A 17,691-nucleotide genomic window follows, 5' to 3' on the forward strand; every position below is an offset into this window, starting at 1 on the left:
GGTAAAGGTGCTTGTTGCCAAGTTTGATGACCTGAGTTTGATCTCTGGGACCCACATTTTAAGGAGAGAGTCAATACCTGTAAGTTGTCCTTTGACCTCCATATTCCCACCCATGGCACATTGTTGAATGCATATACACACATTAAATATAATAAAGATAATAAAAACCTTCAGAGTGTCCAATCTCTGGGTCATAATGTGTTCACAGGGTTGAGTGCACACTACCTCAGTCCATTCGAATCCATTTTTGTCATCTTGAAAAAGGAACTCCACCCCTTCCTCCCAGCATCCTCTTCCACTACCTCCAGCAAGTACCATTTCCTCCTGATCCCCCTGCCCCCACCTTGTTCTGGATAGTACACACACACACACACACACACACACACACACACACACACACACACACACACTTCTCATGCTGTGTGATTTTCTAGGCTCTGACACTTTCAGAGTTCACCTGCATTATTCTGTTCCTTGGGTTTTCTAACAGCTGGGTGGCTGCTTTTGGTCATCTGTCCATCAGCTGATAGACACCAGTACACCAGTCAATAAAGCAGGCTGCTTCCATTTGCCAGCAAGACCTCTTTGTAAACATCTTCAGCTTTGCTCAACTGTGTTTTGCAGTACTAAGCATGGCACAGTTATTAAGTGCATGGTGCATGTCCCCTTTGCTCACATCTCTATCCACTGGGGCAGGTCCTATTAGCAATTTCAGTTGTTAGGGACAAGAAAGGGTAAGACACTTCCTCCAGATCTTACTGCATCCTCAGGAAAGCATCCAAGGCAGATGCAGGGGTGAAAACCAGCTACTGAGTCTCAAGGGAACTAGAGGCTGCTGGCCTCCAACACAGGTTCCCCATTAGCACTGTCCTCAGAAGGTTTCTGATGAGACTGAATATACAGGAAGGTTTTGGATCTGGGGCTGACACAGCCTATTCTCCCTGAGGGTAGCCAAGGGACACACAGAGACATGTTAGGGGAACAAGCTGAACCCAGCCCAGGCAAAGGCTCAGGGACTCCAGTCCAATTATCGGTAAAAGGAATCAAAGGCCCATCTGTAGCCATGGTGGACAGGCCTCAGGGTCCACCTCTGTCTGCAATGTGGCTGGTCATGCTGTCTCACAAATTAACCCCTTAGGCGCTCTTTCTGTAGCATAGGGGCCTGTTTAGCTGACTCCCTACCTGAACACAGAAGGCCTATAGCATTCTAGCCCACCTCAGATAGAGCCCTTCTGACTGTGGTGGAGCTCTTCAGGGAAACTGAGGCACCGCTCACCCCTACAGCCTCCTGCATGGGTAACCTAAGACTGGGATATGGCTCCCCAGACTTCTGGGGGAGTCAGGGTTAGCCTGGGAGGAAAGAGGCCCAGTGTAGCCCAGGGACATGGGGCCAGGTGGCAAGATTAGAACCCAGAAGAGGTATCAGTCTGGTTTGGGCCTGCCCCCATGCTGTGTTGCCATTTTTTACCCCCCGTGGTGGCTTTAGTTTCCTCTGAGGCAGAGCTGAAATCAGGGCAGAGGGAAAAGCTGCCCTTAGGCATATGCAGCAGAGGTCTTGGAGGGAGGTCCACAGACAGGATGCAGTTGTAGGAGGGCCTGGGAGGCTTTCAGGGTGGCAGTGGGACTCAGCACCCACAGTGTGATAAGGGTATAGGCCAGGTTGCAGAGGGATGAGCGAACTACTTATTTCTACCACCTGGGCACTGGGTCACCCACAAATCACCCTGAAACGGTCAGAAGAGCCAGGACTCTGAGTGGTAACCTCAGAAGTGTGTACAGTTGGGAACCCCTTGTATCCGTTCTTGAGCAAGATGGGTCTTGAGCAACACAAGGGGCCAGGATGGGCTACAAGCCCCTCCACAATGGAGCAGAAACTCTGAGGGGGTGGAGGGCCATGCTGATCTCAAAGGGCTGGGCCAGGATGGTGGGAGATGCTGGGCTGTGGCTTCAGGGACACACATAGGGAGCTGAGTGTGGAATTCTTTAGGGACCATAGGGGGCTGTGGGGGCTCAGGCTGGATGGGGAGCCCCTCGGCAGCTCTCACTTGTATTCCTTGCCATCCTTTCCAGGACCCAGTTAGCTCTGTTGGAAGGGCCCAGTGGAAGGCGAGGAAAAGACACAGAATTCTCCACTTATTTCTGATGACCATTTCTTGCAGTGGAGTCTGACCTGGCTGTGGGGGCACAGCTGATTCTGAATCCTCCCCAAGCCTAGAGTGCTCCCCCAAGACCATTGGCTAGGACTTTTGGCTCAGAACCAAAGCCATAACTCAAACCCACACAGACCTTGGTCTGGGCACTTGGAGCCTGCATAGGTGGGCCTCTTCATGTGAGCCTGGTACTGATGTGGAGCCTTCCAGGCTGCTCTGTGGTCCTGTCCGCAAGGCCAGGCCTGCCACCCTCCTGCAGGGCTGAGCTCTCCTCAGCAGGGGCTGTTCTCATATGTGCATTGAGGAAGGAAATTGCAAATTAATCTTTATTTCCATCTTAGAAGAAAACCTTAATTCTCTGCACTGAAATGGTCCTTGTCAAGGGAATCAATTACAGACTTTAATTGCAGTCAGTCCGGGCAATCAGAGTGGCCTGGCCTCTGCCTAGTGGATCTCTGACCTATCAGCTCCTCTTACCTCTGTCTCTTCTAGTATCTCTTTGACTCTTTCTCCCCCTTCTCTGCCATCCTCTCTCTCTCTCTCTCTCTCTCTCTCTCTCTCTCTCTCTCTCTCTCTCTCTCTCTCTCTGTCATTTCTCCATTGGACTAGGCTGCTTCCTCCCCCAGCCAGATCTGGGCACAGGAATGAAGTTCCAAGTCTAGGGCTGCAGCATGGAGTCAGGGGGCTGATAAAAGGCCAAGCAAGGCTGCCATAGAAAGGCGCAGACCTTACTCTCCACACCTGGACTCGCACGGACTCGCACACTCTGGACTGAATGGGATCTATCCATTAGAATGGGACTTAAGTAGCTGTGAGCATGGACCCGCATGACCACACACACCTCTGCCCCATAGAAAGTTACATTGGTAACAGCAATGCAGCAGTCTGAATGCCCCTACACCCCAGTTGTTTCTAGCTTTTTTTCAGTGGCAGCTGTGGTTGCTTTGGAGTGGATCATTTCTTACATGTGTTCTTCAGGCCACTTTACCTCCTCGCCAACACACAACACTATCAACCTTTTATAAAAATCACTTTTATTTCATGTGCACTGATGTCTTTCTTGCACGTTTGTCTTGGGTGAGGGTATCTGATCTCCTGGAACTGGAGTTATAAACAACTCTGAGCCACCATGTGAGTGCTGGGAATTGAACCCATGTCCTCTGGAAGAACAGTCAGTGCTCTTAACCTTTTAAAGCAAAACCAAAACAAAACAGACCAAAGACTTGAATACAGAGACCAGGGCTGCAAGGGAGGTGGCAGAGGATGGCCACATGGTGTCATTGATTTTTAGAAACTGGTATAGAGGACCCAGAGGTTAGAGGAGAGAACTGAGGCCCAGGGATGGACGAGAACAGCCATGGGTGAGGTGATAAGTGACAGTGATGTCACTTGGACAGTCTGTGACTGTGCCTCATTCCTAGTCTTGGAGGTGACCCTGAGAAAGTAGTAGCAGGCCCACTGTTCAGGTGGGTGACAGGCAGAGGAGGCTAGGATGGGGTTCAGGCTTGTTTGTCCCTGGAACCCTCTAGGCTTTGTTCATGTCTTCTACGCATGCATACATGTGCACACAGCAAATACAAGCAATCAAATCTGTTGCCTAGCTTTGTGCACATGGGGTGTTAAATTTGTACATGGCCTCTCTTCTTGCAAGACAGGTCAGTATGCAAACTGCCAAGTGTGGCTGTGCCTCCTTGCCCAGGTGTCTTTCAGGGTCTATATTCACACTGCTCATTAAGCCTGTGGGCAGGGAAGCCAAGCAGAGTGGAGGTCAGCCTGGGCAACTACAGGCCTGTGGGTTTCTCTGTCTCCTTCTATGTCTGTCTCTGTCTCTCTGTGTTGCTTTTCCTATCTGCCCAGGGACCTTCCTGTGAGCCCTGGTTGCCATTTTCTCTGGGTGGGTTGTGACTTGAGATCTTCTCTGGGTTGAGCTAAGAGAACTTTCCCTGAGTGGGGCCAGTGTGCAAGAAAGGGCTATCTGCAGACAGACCCCACTGTATTGATGTATGCCAAGACTGTTGGGGTGCTGTGTGAAAGGCCCATTGCCTGAGCCTTCTATCACAGTCAGAGAGCCCAGGGTGCCAAGAAACTGGGAGCTAGTAAGGGTCTTTCCTCAGTGTAGGGTGAGCCTGATGGAGGTCAGGAGTCTGCAGGACAAAGTCAGGTGTGGTGGCTGCAAGAGAGAAACGGGCTTGTATCACTGTGACACCCATTTGGGGTCTCTGAAAGGGGACAACTGTGCAGGTTTGGGAGCACATTCATCTTTCTATGCCCTGCCCATCCCTGGTCCTCTGCAGGGAGCAGCTTCTCTTCCAAGCTCTAGCACTACCCCCAGTGGCTTCTGGGGTTCCTCAGTGACCCCCACCAGATCATTGTCCCTAATTTCTGAAGGGTCTGTCCAGCGAAGTGGGTTTTCAACATGCTAGGCAGAATTGGCATGCTGAACAGTGTTGAGGTGATGGGTGGAGCTGGGGTTCTGGACAAAGTTGTGGTGTTGGGTAGAGCTGGCATGCTGGACAGAGTTGAAGTGCTATGTAAACTTGGGTGTCAGGTAGAGTTGAGATATTGCGATGTTGGATAGTTAAGTCTTGAGTAAGGTTGGGGTGTTGAACAGTTAGGTTGTTGGATAGGGTTGAGGTACTCGGTCAAGCTGGGGTGTTGAACAGAGCTGGGAGCAGCAAGTTCAGTTTCGCCGCTTCTGGAGAGGTGATGGTGAAGAGACAATAAATTTGGCTACCATGCTTACCTTGTCTCAACTGAACTAGGGTTGGGGGAGGTGCCCTCCCCCATGGACCCAGGCTAGCAGGAAGAAGTGGGTGTGGCATACTAGGAAGAAGGAGTCTGTGGAGGGGGACACTGGGCAGCTGGGGCTGGGAGCTGGTCTTTGTGGGTAAGCAGGGAGGTGATGGGAGACCCTGGCAAGGATCAAGTGTGGCAGTGGGAGGTGGCCTTGGCAGGCTAGTGGGCTCCAGGTGTACCCTACAGCTTTAAATGTCAGGGTTAGAGGCCTGAATTTAGCTTTAGGGCAGCAGAGAAGCAATGGGGCTCTAGCAGCTGTAGATGTGGTTGCTACTTTGAATATATAGAGCAGGGGTGCTGAGCAGCCTCAAGGTGCACCCTGCCCTATTGGTGAAGGCTGGCCAAATGGAACCAGATGGGGATGTATTCCCAGCAGGGGCCCCCAGGCTTATCACCAACCAGTTCAGATGGTCCTTGGGTCCCAGGCACTACTGTTTGTGGTATCTGGCCGTGCCTGCTGTGTACTCTGGCCAGCACTGGGACAGGTAGCAGAGAAAGGGACAGAAAGCCCCATCCCACAGTTCATTCTACAAGGACTCTGAAGGAGGTAAACTGTCTTGTAGTGGGATATTCACTTTGTCTCCTTCTGTGGCACTGACCATGCCCATTGGGGGTGGAGCCAGGGGCGGAAGTGACCTGTATAAGGTATAAATAGGAACAAGCCAAGGAAATAGTAAGGAAATGTCCTACTTGCTCATTCTATAACCAAACTCCTTTACCACCAGGCAGTAACCCTAAAGGTATAAATAGGAATGAAATATGGCAAATGGTTGTGTTTCATTTAGCAGAATTTGGAAAAGTAAAATATGTACATCACGCTATAGATACATTTTCAGGGTTTCAATGGGCCACTGCTCTGAGCTCTGAAAAGGCTGATTCTGTTATCACACACCTATTAGAGGTAAAGGCCATTATGTGCATACCTGCACAAATAAAAACTGACAATGCTCCAGCATATGTCTCCAACAAATTGAAACAGTTTTTTGAGTATTACAAGATAAAGCACATAACTGGTATACCACACAATCCTACAGGACAAGCAGTGGTTGAGAGATCCAATCGTACTTTAAAAGAAATGCTCCATAAACAGGCAGGAGGAACCAAGACACCCAAACACAGATTACATAATGCTTTATTAACATTAAACTTTCTTAATGCTGATGAAAAAGGAAAAACAGCTGCAGAAAGACACTGGACAATAGAAAAAAACTTCTGAACTAAATCAGCCAGTGTACTTCAAGGATGTATTGACCTCAGAATGGAAAGCAGGATATGTGTTAAGTTGGGGTAGGGGTTTTGCATTTGTATCTACAGGAGAAGAAAAACTATGGATACCACCTAAGTTAATCAAGATCCGAGTTGAACAAGAGAAACATTTTAATGAAGAGAAATGACAAGTCATCCAACAAATTAGGTCCCAGGAGATGTGCGGAGACCTCTCAAAGGTAGGGGAAGTGTTCTGTTCTTGTTCTTACAGGAAAACAGAGAAAACCTATCTTCAAACATTCAAAAAACACTGAACATGTAGGTACCTACAGAAGAGAAGACAGCTCTCCAGAAACAATCACTTAATGAAGAGGAATCTGATTTATGGTAAAAATATTTAATTCTAGTAAACTATTTCTATACAGAAATCTATTTCTTTTTACCGTCCAGTATTCCTGTAGTCCCAATTCATGTAAACCAATGCTGGCTTTGGAGTTGGATTTGGCTTTCCTTCTCTAAATTCAAGCATGTTGTTAAGATTAAATTCATGGTTTCTGCCTTAAATCAAGAAGCCAATTGGTGTAAGGCAGAAGAAAACAAAATCTGGGGACTCATTTCTTATACGCAATTTTCTCTCTGAAATCCTAATTTTCTCACATACATTTTAATGCTTATTGTTGCCTTTCCCTAATGCATACCTTTAAACTTGAAAATTTTACTTTAATATTGATGTTTAAGTTTTCCACAAGGAATAATAACAATTCCTAACAGCAGTCTTTTAACTCTCCAGAAAGAAGATGGGGGCCCACATCATCGTTTCCACTTGACTCAACCTGATGCATTTGGACTACAAACATCACCCTAAAACAGGTTTGAGACTGTTTTGCTCGAGACAACTCATGATTAGCTAGCTGTAATGGTGCACCTTCTTATTACACCCTGGCCAGAGTTTCAAATAGAACTACAGTCAAGCATTTTCTGCTACACAGTGACTAGCACATATGTCACAGCCAGTTCTGTTGAGAAATTTGGTTGCTAAAAATTTTCTTCCTACAGGATCCCAGGGAGCAATCATCGTCCCATTTCAAGCAGGAAGTAACCTTAAGATAACGACGCCCCCTTTCCCTACCCTTGGAATTTGGGGATAATAGTCATCTTCTTTGGGTTGGTTTTAGTTATTTAGGGTAGGGTATGGAAGGTGATGCTTACACTCGGGTTTATCTTTTAGACAGAAATAGGGTATGGTTGGGAAAGGTATGGTTTAGATGGGATATAGGTAGATTAGCCTATTTTCTTGTGAATTATTGAGTAAGAGTGAGATAATAGTATTTTACAGCTTACATTGTTATATATTCTTATATGTGGTAAGCTATGTAAAATTAAGTTTATATTTTGTTATATTGTGAGATCTTTCCACTTATGATGTTTTATGCACATTATTTTTACCATATTCTATGTATGTATACTTTTACTTATGTTCAAGACATTTTGTATATTGATGCAATTTATGCACATTTATTCTTGCCATATTCTATGTATGTATACTTTCCTTGTATTCAAGACATTTTGTATATTGATACAATTTGGGATATTTTCTTTATAGTTCTACCTCTTGTCTTGACATTTCTACTCTACCTCTATTTTAGGGATTTATATGTATGTATATGTACATAGTTTTATTGTTTAGGTATTTGTTCCTGCTTTACTCAGGGAAGTTTCAATCAGTTTTTTAGCTAAATTCCTGAGTATTACAGATTATCTTCACTCATGTTTCCTTTACCTATGAGATTAGTCAGACGTAGATGCTTAATCTTCAATCACTTCATAGACATGCAGAACATGGCATTTAAATGTTTTAATATTAGTACTCTCCGTTGACATGAGACACTGTTGCTCCTGACAGCACTGTGCACTTTCCCGAAAATATGTTGGACACTGTTGTTGCTCCTGCTGGAGTTCATTCTTGCCTCAGCTAATGGCCTCTTGGGCAAAGAACTGCCCCCACCTTGACCACTGATTTGGACATGCAGTCCTATCTGCTTGCAGGAGACAAATATAGAAGACTGCTGGACCTTGCCAAGTCAGGGTAAGACAGCCTTTCTACTTTCCCTGCTGTTGTAGTGGTCTGTCAAGTACTCTTGGCCTTAGCCAAAACTGGGTGTACCAATGTTTCTGTGAGACCTTGGGTGACTGTCCAGGTAGCATGCTGTTTCTGTCCTCGCTGCACCTTTTGGAAGTTGCTCATCCACACTTCCTGTCTACTCTAGTATCATTGTTTTCCTTCTCAGGTCTTGATGAGGTTGAAGATTAAACTATCACAGCTATTATTCTCTCTTCCTAGTTAGATATATTAGGTACTAGACTTAAGTTTTCCAGCTTAGGACAACTCTATTGTAAACTCCGTTATGCCTTCACCCTAGGACTAGATATGTAGGTCGTTTTGTTCTTGATTTTCCTTTTCTTAGAGCACACTTGTTATTCACTGTTTTGTATATAGTTTTGTATCAAGCCTAAATCTTTTCTTTAGACTAAAAGGGGAATTGTAGTGGGATATTCACTTTGTCTTCTTCTGTGGCACTGACCACGCCCATTGGGGGGTGGAGCCAGGGGCGGAAGTGACCGGAAGGAGGTCTGAGGAGCTGGGATGCTCTCTTGCTGGTGGGTCACAGAGAAGAGAGCATCCGGTGGAGCCTGCTGGTGTTAATCTGTCTAGGATGTAAGTTATTTCTCCCTGAATAAACATCTATTTGGCCTATTTGTTTATCCTGATCCTTATTTAACCGCAATACTGTCTGAATGAAGCCAAGGAAGGAGAGGTGAGGGATACCCGTGGTTGGCCAGGTTGGTGACTAAGCAGTTAGGACACAGGCCGGGTCAGCATGGCACTTAGAGGTCTAGAGACAGGGTGTATTTCTGCGTGAGGTATGCTGCTGGGCTAGGGGAATGGTGGAGCTGCCGTTATTATCTGTCAAATGGCAGAGAGGTAGCAAGAGGCTCAAGTCCACATTTTGTTACTTATTTATGGCTGGTGGTAAAGTGTGCCTTTTACCCAGGGCCACAGCACAGCCCTAAAACATGCCCACTGGGGAGGGCTGGCAACATAGCTTAAGATATGTAAGGGGGAGTGCCTGGAGAGATGGCTCAGTGGTTAACAACACTGGATGCTCTTCTAGCGGCCCTAGGTTAGACTTCCAGTGCTTTCATGGTGGCCCACAACTTTGTGCAACTCTAGTGTCAGAAGATCTAACTCCCTCTTTGACCTCTGTGAGCACCAGTTTGCGTGTGGCACACAGACATACATGCAGACAAAATACCCATACACATAAACAAATAAAATTATATATATACACATACATACGTGTGTGTGTGTGTGTGTGTATGTGCAATGGATCCAAAAGAACTTTTAGGCTGGACCTGGATACCCACTGTAGGGCAGTGGCTCTGTGTCAGGATGGGGACTGACTGAAGAGATGGTCTGTAGGAGGCTAAGCAGGGGGCAGAATGGGGCATATGTGGCCTCAGGTGGGCTCTCCAGCTCAGGGAGACACAGAGAACAAGCACTGGGTAGGACAGCTGAGGATCCAAGGCTGTGACAAAGGTTTGGCCTAGGCAAGATTCTTAGATGGGTCACGGGTTCACTGCACACACTGACTCACAGAAGAGAGAGCTGGGTCCAACAGGCTCTGGTGGAGTGGAGGACTATGGTGTTGTGTCCCCAGCATGTCAACACAGGGACTACTCTCTATTTCCTGAGCCTCAACTGTGTTCTTGGGTTGAAACTGGAATGGCAACCAGCAAGCCCCACCTAGAACAGAGCCCAAGCTAACCCAGCTATACCACCAGCCTTGCTAACCCGTACCTGGTGGCTGGCAGGCTGCTCCCAAGGAGCCTAATGTCCACTTGTATTCTCAAGGGTCCTGAGAGGAGCGCCCTTGGCCCTCACTAGACAGTGTGACTCTGGGCCTGTCACCTAGCCTCTCTGGAGGTCAGCAAAGAGGGAATCGGATGTCACGAGAGTTTGTGAGAGTATGTGCCATGTCCACATCAGGCTTGTCACATGCAGTAGAGGGCCCTACTTCCCTAGCAGCTCCAACTTTCCAGGGTGCCCTCTCATGCTGGACACAGAGGAAAACTGCTCCTGTTAAGGTCCCTCCCTGCTGGTGGTACCGAGGCTGTAGGAAGGGTCTGGAACACTGAGGAGCCCTGGGAACCCATTTGGAGGATGATAAGAACCCCAGCAAGGGTTCCTTTCCAGGCTGGGTATGCACAGAAGCTGCCTGCCCAGAACCAGCAGCCTCAACATGTCCACTCATGTGGGTACCCTGCCGGCCCTCTCAGCACTTTCCGGCCACCGGGAGATGCTTGTCTGCTTTATCAGTGGTCCCCATGACTATGACAACTGTCTCTCTTATCGGTGGCCCACTGCCTGCTCATGCCTGCTCATGCCATAGGCCACAGAGCTCTGCTGTCCACTGGGCTAGATAGGACTAGGACAAGGCCTCTCTGCCTCCTATGGAGGGTAGCAAGCCACATGTGAGTGAGCCTGCATCTCAGCGAGGAGACCCAGCCTATAGCTGCCTGTGGGCTCTGACATAGCTGAGGCCAGGCCTGGAGAAAGTCATACCCCCTCAGGGAAGCTGGGAGCAGTGATTGGCAGGACCAGACACCATAATGATGCTTCTTCTCTCCCTCCAGGCAAGTACCAAGAATTGGAAGCTGCAACAATTACTGGCTATCACTCAGCCATCTTCCCTCACATCTGATTAGAAGTATTGCCCCATCTTTCTCTGCCTTTGCACAGTTCTGTCCAGCACCCACCCACACCACCTGCCTCCAGTGGCGCCAGCCTGCACCTGTAAGCAGCTGCCTGAGGCTGTCCCTGCTGGCCTCTTCTCCAGACCTGGCAATTATGGTAGTCTCAACTGATTCTATCCATCCCCTGTCCCCATGAAACACCTTGCACCCAGCTTCCCATGGCCCTGTCTCCTTTCCAGTGCTGTGACCCTGGCTTCACTGCCTCTGTGCTCATGGGCCTACTGTGTGTTTAGCCCAGGCCTCTCCCCAGCACCCAAATCTGAAGCCCAGCCTAGCCACCTTTTCAGGAATCCCATACTGAAGGTATCTTGCCTAGCTTGCTCCTATCAAGCCACTCTCCTCTGCAAGGCCACCTATGTCCTCTGAGGCTGGCCAGGGCCCCTAGGTCCCCACTAACCGGCTTGAGCCAGCTCATACCACTTCTACCCCTGCTTACGTCCCAGCCCCAGATCTACCGATCTCAGCCTTTCCCTGGTAGTCCACAGGGAGGATGATGACTTTGGATTTCTGCCTTCACCACTCAAGGACTGGGATTGCAGGTATTCGCAACCTGGTTTATAAAATGTGTAGATGCATGGCTAGACACAGGGTACAAGAAACGGGCCTGGGTTGTCGCTGGCAGCCACTTAGAGAAGTGGCATGCTGAGAATGGATCTCTACATCTGTGCCGGAGGACACACCAGATGGCGTGGGTCACCACTGCAAGGAAACAAGTGGGACGAGCCCCCCACAGCTGCTCTGTGCTGGGGCCGCTGTAGGCATTCCTGGATAGACCAGGGGGTGGTGTGGCGGGGTGTATTGCTGTCAGGTCTGGTGCATCATGGGTAGTGGTGACGATGACCTGAACTTAGTGATGGGGTAACGGTGGTAACGTTAGTGCCGGAGGTCAGGGATGGCAGAGTGGGGACAGTTTGTGTGGGTAAAGGGCTTAAATGTCAAGCAGAGCAGGAATCTGGTCTGAAAACTCATGAGGCCTTTTAGAAAGCCAGGCTTCCAGGACTCTCCCCTGTGTCTCTGGGAAGCCTGTTTCTGCTGCTTTTCTAGATCCTAGCTGTGAGTCCCTCTGCCTCATGAAGTAGAGCCTGGGCACTGTGGATGCCAGGGTCTAGTCTACAGGATGCAAAATGCAGAGGGAAGGGGGGTGGAAGAGAGCCAGGAGACCCTATGAGTCTGGTAAGTGAGGCTGACCCTTTTTCCTCCCATTTGGTCATCAACTGTCCTGGAGAGAAACAGAAAGACAGGAGATATGGAGGACAGAGGCAGGCAGCTGGGGAGTGGGCCACACCTAAGTCTTCTTCTGGAGCCCTGCGGCTCAGGGGAGGGGCGGGCTGATGGGAACCATACCAAGGAAGAAATCTCCATCCCACAGCGGTCCCTTGGAACCGTACAGGTTAGGGCCAAGCAGAACCTGGTCCCAGAGGTCATGTGGGAGGTGTGCCTAAAGGGTGTCCCTAGATGGGTCACCAAGCTCCAGCAGTCTTTATCTGGGGGCCCAGCCGTGACAACAGGAAGTCACTGTTTCACTGCTGGTCTCTCCTCTAGGCCCATGATAATGCTGGGGGATCCTAGTGTGTTGAGCAACACCTAAGCCTGGGCTGTGGGACCTGTGACCTACAGGCCTAGGAGCTGGGCCTCAGCATGCACGCTAAGGTGGAAAGAAGGGTGCAGGCCAGTGGGGGAAGTCCAGTCTGCTCTCTCCAAGTCTAGGGAGTGTACAGCAGGCAGACTGTGTCCTTGTGCTGGGCCAGGGTGACACACAGGGACCTCAACCAGTGTCCAAAGATGTTTCTGATACAGGTTCCACCACTTGTGAACCCCAAACCTTCCACACACACCCGCTACTGTCATTCCAAACTGCTTCCCCTCCCACACACAGAAACCTCCCTATCCTGGAACCATCATCTCTCAGGGGCCCCTGTTCCCAGGGGATCCCCTGGCCAGGGTTCCTAACTAGGGCGAGGGCTAGGGGACTCAGCTCACTGTTGTCCAGTCTCCTTCAGCCTCATGGCGACCGGAGTCGATGCTCCACACCTACTCCAGCAGGCAGGCCTGTTGATGGCTGGGTGAGCTAATTAATGGTTCAATCTACTATCAGTGCTGCGTGATTACTCTCTTTAATGAGGGCTACTCCTGTGGGGGCTCCTGGAAGGGTAGAGTCGGGGAAACCCTTACTTTCCTCTAGCAATCTCCAGCTCTCTGTTACAGCCTGCACTTCTGGTCCTTCAACAGCACGCCCCTTCTCCTCGGTGACCTCCCACTCGCTCTTCCATCTTACTCATGGCGCCTCTGTGGTCTCTTGGCAGAAAGAAGGGTTAGAGAAGACCCTCAAGAGAGGGCCACACTAGGAATTGGGAGGCCATGATTGGTGTTGAGGAAGCCTGGCAATGTGGTGGTTGTACAAGTTAGGAAGCCTGGGCTGGAGTCACCAAGTAGGAGGGCATTCCATCTGGCTGGGGGCCCTGGGTTTTGGTACTTCTGATAGCCTCCTATCGTCATTACCACCGTGTCCTAGAGCAGATGCTCATCTGCCTTTGTGCTCTGTGGGTCACCACTCTGCACACACCAGGCCCCGCCTCCTTTATTCCACTCCTATGCAGGCCACACATGCAGTAGATTGACAAACCCTGAGTACATGTTGTGCAGACACTGGCCCTGTCCAGAGGCTCTGTCCACACACAGACCCAGGTGCACATGTGCATGGCTGGGGAGGACAGAGGCTGCCCCTTCTGCCCTAGGCCCCCAGGGCTTCCCATTTACCAGCCGTTATCTATCAAAAATATATTAACCCCGAGCCTGTTTCCATCAGAGTCTCGATTCCAGGGACGGTTCCAGATAAGCCTTATCTCTGTGCTGGTGCATTAGCCCCATGCTCCAGGGCCTGCCAATCATGCCGCCCCCCCTGCCCCCCCCCCCAGCCTGTGGTGCGACACTGGCTGTGCCTTCACGCTGTGTAGGAGCCCAGAGGGTGCCTCTTCCCGAGGACACTCCAGGCACTCTGGCAGGGGGTTTGGGATTGTCTAGTGCCCCAAACCATGGCATGGAGACCCCAAGCAGGTTCTCGTGTGCTATAGTCCTGTGGAGCTGTCTTCCCTAAAACACGAGCCCGGGACCGTGAGGGCTGGTGGGCCCTGGAGCTGGGGGCCCTGCCTGTAGCCAGTCCTGGTCAGCAGTGTACACTGCAGCCTTGGCTCGTCACCCCTCCAGAATATGTACCCTGGCTTTAACTCTCTAATGGGTGTTCAGAGTCTCACTGATGCCGTGCCTGATAGAGACTTCTCCTGGGGCCCAGCTGTGTTCTCAGGCCACACTGGCCAGGCCTGCCTCATACGCATTCTCAGGGTCCTACAGGCTTTGTGGGGGGCCACATGCTGAGACCGTGCCCCCTCCTCCCGGTGTGCCTCCACTTCCCTTTGTCTGAGCTCTCATTCTGGGTTTTAAGGAAAATAGTCTTCAGGAGAGATGATGGAGGTGTGGAGATTCTAACCTATGTACAAGTCCAGGAGAAAATGGCTGAACTGGAGCTGTGCCAGGGCTAGGGCTGGCTGCATTGTCTCTTGTGGGTTTACAGGCCTCTGTCCCTCAGTGTAGGCACAACCGCTGGCTTGCTCCCAAGCTGCAGGGGTGTGATGGCAGCTCTGTGCTCAGCAGAGTTCTCAGATCTACCTCATGGGACAGTGGCTTCTCTCATATTATGGGAACCCTGAGGTACAGGCTGGGGACTTGACCAAGGTCATAAACTCCATTCACAGCAGACAGGGATAATATGCCCCAAATTGCAGGGACCCCAAGAGGAGTCAGTTTCAAGCCACTTGGCCAGGGGAGGTTCCTTGGTCAGGTCCCATGCTGAGCAGAATGACTTCCTTACCTATGAGGACTCAGACCAGGCTCAGCCACTCACCCATACTTAGAGACCACCAGTCCTGGAAGACCTCTTCTGCTCCCAGGCATGATGTAGGGGACTATGGGACCTCAGCTAGTTTGGCTACCTACTTTGAGGCCCTTGCCCAGGCTTGGGCCTTCCTGTCTCGATCTGGCTGCTCTTCTCAGGCATCATAACAGGTAGGCAGGGTCGGGGAGGGAGGAGGTGGCTTAGCCAGTGACCCTGACCTTCAGGCATGGCAGCTTTCAGGTCTGGGTGGGGCTGAATGAGGGCACAGCGCTGCACAGGAGGCTCAGGAACAGGCAGAAGGCAGCCATCCCTGAGGTGCCCACACAGGTGGTAGCAGGGCTCCTTGGAGCTGGAACTCAGCTCCACTGGGAGAAGGACAGCTGCAGTGACTAGAGCCACATTCACTATATTTGCGTCCTCTGGGTCACACCCAGGCCAGGGGACTGACAGAGTAGCTGTAAGCATACCATAGAGTCCTATAGCTGTGAGAAGCTGGTCCTTAGGCCCAGCAGCACACCCAGTCCCTGTTTGTCTTCAGCTACAGGCTGTCCTGACTGGCTGCCTGAGGCCCTAGCCACGGACGGTGAAGGGCAGCCACTGCTATTCTGGCCTCTTGGGAATCATGAGGGGCTCGGTGGGCTGATGGTCTATTTGATTAGGGACCATGGCTTACAGGGACACTGTGTTCTGTAACCTGCCTCCTTTTCCTCTGCCCTCAGCTCTGGGGCTTAACAGACCCAAGTCATTTGATCACAACCTGCCCCTGTTAATATTTTTAATGCCATTTTTGAAAATGAAAGCATAATGCACTGATTACTGGGATAAAGGGAGGCCTTCACGTCTGTCTGGAGGCCAAACAGGGAAGTGCGGGGACATCTGCTACCCTTACAGGTGTCTGGAGAAGCTCTGACTCCCCACATTGGTCAGGTCCACCCCTTGCCCCATCTCAGTCCCCATGCTAACCCTGAGAGCGCTGGGGCTGGAGATGAGCATGGACAGGGTCCAGGCGCTCCAGCCCTGGCCTAACACCCCTGGGGGTCTGGTCCCCAAACTGACTGGAGGCCAGGGTCTATTGGTCTCTAGTGACAACAGTGAGCCCTAAGAGTGCTACTCCCTGTCCAGGTGACCTCAGTAGACTCAGATGCTCAGAGAACCTCTGTTCTTCAAGGCCCATGACACCCCAGGAGCCACTTGGGTGATTCCAGCAGCTCCGAGTCCTCACCCAATGCCACACAATACCCTATGTTGCCTGGTGACCCCTGGGAGACAGGCAGACTATGGGTGGGCTAGGTCACATCCGGGATGTTTATTTCTAGTTGCAGGGTGTCATCTACTTGGGATAGCGCTGACAGTGGCTACAGACACCCTAACTGGGGAGCCTGTGAGGCCCAGGTTGCTGGCTCTGCTTAGGCCATTTCCTAGCCAGGCCTAGTTGCCTGGGTGGGTACAGGGATGGGGGGCAGGCCTTTCTGGCACTACTCTTCACTTTCCCCAGGCTTTCTCAGTAGGGCTCCACAAGCGGGGATGGCAGTGGGATAGGGTTGCCTGCAGGACTGGGGAGGTTGAGGTACGTTGGGGGGCATCTGGCACTGTGGTCTGGCTGGCAGTTGGGCAGGAGGCGGGGGGGGGGGCTGCTTCACTTAGGGAGTCTGTACCATGCGCTTCTGGGTGTCAAAGACATAGCGCTTGAAAGACAGGCTGAGTGTCACAGGCTGCATGGGCTCTGGCCGCTCAGTGCCCTCTTCTTGCTTGGTGGTCTCCCCGCGGCCGGTTCGGTTACGCTTCTTGAATGTAGGCGTCAGGATCTTCTTAGACTCAGGGCTGAGGCCACCTGCAAGGGATAAAAGTGTCACCGACTCACTGCAGGCAGAGATGTCTCCTTGTCTCCCAGCTCCATGCCCTTCCCCAACCCAGTATCACCCTCTCAGCCCATCAAATAGGGTCTTTCTGACTCCTCCCCGCACCAAATTCACTACTAGCCACTTCAGGGCACAACTCTGATCTTCTGGCTCCTTGCCTGGTTCCTAAGGTCCTAATGTTCTCTGGAAACACTGTTCTATCTGCCAGACAGGCCACTTGAAGTTCCAGGCCACATGGAGACAGCCTCTTAACCCTTATGCTGGGAGTCTGACCGTGTTAGCAGGCTCTCTCAGGTTCTGTGCCCTCTGAGCACGGAGCCTCAGCTGACCAGAGGCAAGCAGGGAACAGGTAGGAGTGTTTAATCAGCTCTCCTTGGCTAGAGCTCTTGTGGGGTCTTACCCAGGCTCTGCGAGACACTGTTTCTCACTGGCTCCTCCATCTTCACCACCCACCCTGAATAAGGTTGGGCTTTTTGCCATCCCCAAAAGGTCAGTGTGATCTTTCTTCATCCAGAATACTCTTTCTACTCTAACAGTGGAAGATGTCCCAAGGCCCTTCAGGGAAAGGCTGTGTACTGCAGCTTAGCCATTTTCAGTTAAGCTGCACCCTGACAGCACCTGGAAGCTGCAGACAATGGATTGGTTAGATCAAGTCCAACGTCCCACATATTTATTCTTGGGTTGAGATGATTTACAACTGAACGTCTTGGATTTCCAGATGAGATACTGGGCAGAAGCTCAGGTTGTGGGCTAGTACCTACTGGCACCTGGGGGAATCTCCTGATAGCCCCAATTTTGAAGGGCAGCATTCACCTGTAGATAGGTCTCTGACAAATGATTTTTTTTTTTTTTTTTTTTTAAGACAGGGTTTCTTTCTCTATGTGGCCCTGGCTGTCCTGGAACTCACTCTAGACCAGGCTGGCCTTGAATTTGGAGATCTGCCTGCCTCTGCCTCCCGAGTGCTGAGGTAAAAGGT

The 17,691-nt window shown here is 50.6% G+C and overlaps 2 protein-coding genes across 6 annotated transcripts in view; one reads left to right on the plus strand and one right to left on the minus strand.

Annotated features, from left to right (window-relative positions):
• Nucleotides 1–17,691, plus strand: part of Mgll (monoglyceride lipase) — an 883,522-nt gene that overhangs the window by 322,539 nt on the left and 543,292 nt on the right. The gene's annotated exons all lie outside the window — the stretch shown is intronic.
• The window catches only part of Eefsec (eukaryotic elongation factor, selenocysteine-tRNA specific), a 196,518-nt gene continuing 194,444 nt past the window's right edge, over nt 15,618–17,691 (minus strand). For 4 of the 5 annotated variants that reach the window (XM_051203367.1, XM_051203366.1, XM_051203370.1 and 1 more), the window contains exon 7: nt 15,618–16,687. In XM_051203367.1, the coding sequence (XP_051059324.1) occupies nt 16,497–16,687 (191 nt within the window). In that variant the 3' untranslated portion in view covers nt 15,618–16,496. The remainder of the gene's footprint in view (nt 16,688–17,691) is intronic. The other variant, XM_051203368.1, reaches the window with a different exon arrangement.

The sequence above is a fragment of the Phodopus roborovskii genome, unplaced genomic scaffold (genome assembly GCF_943737965.1).
Source record: "Phodopus roborovskii unplaced genomic scaffold, PHOROB, whole genome shotgun sequence".
Taxonomy (NCBI): domain Eukaryota; kingdom Metazoa; phylum Chordata; class Mammalia; order Rodentia; family Cricetidae; genus Phodopus; species Phodopus roborovskii.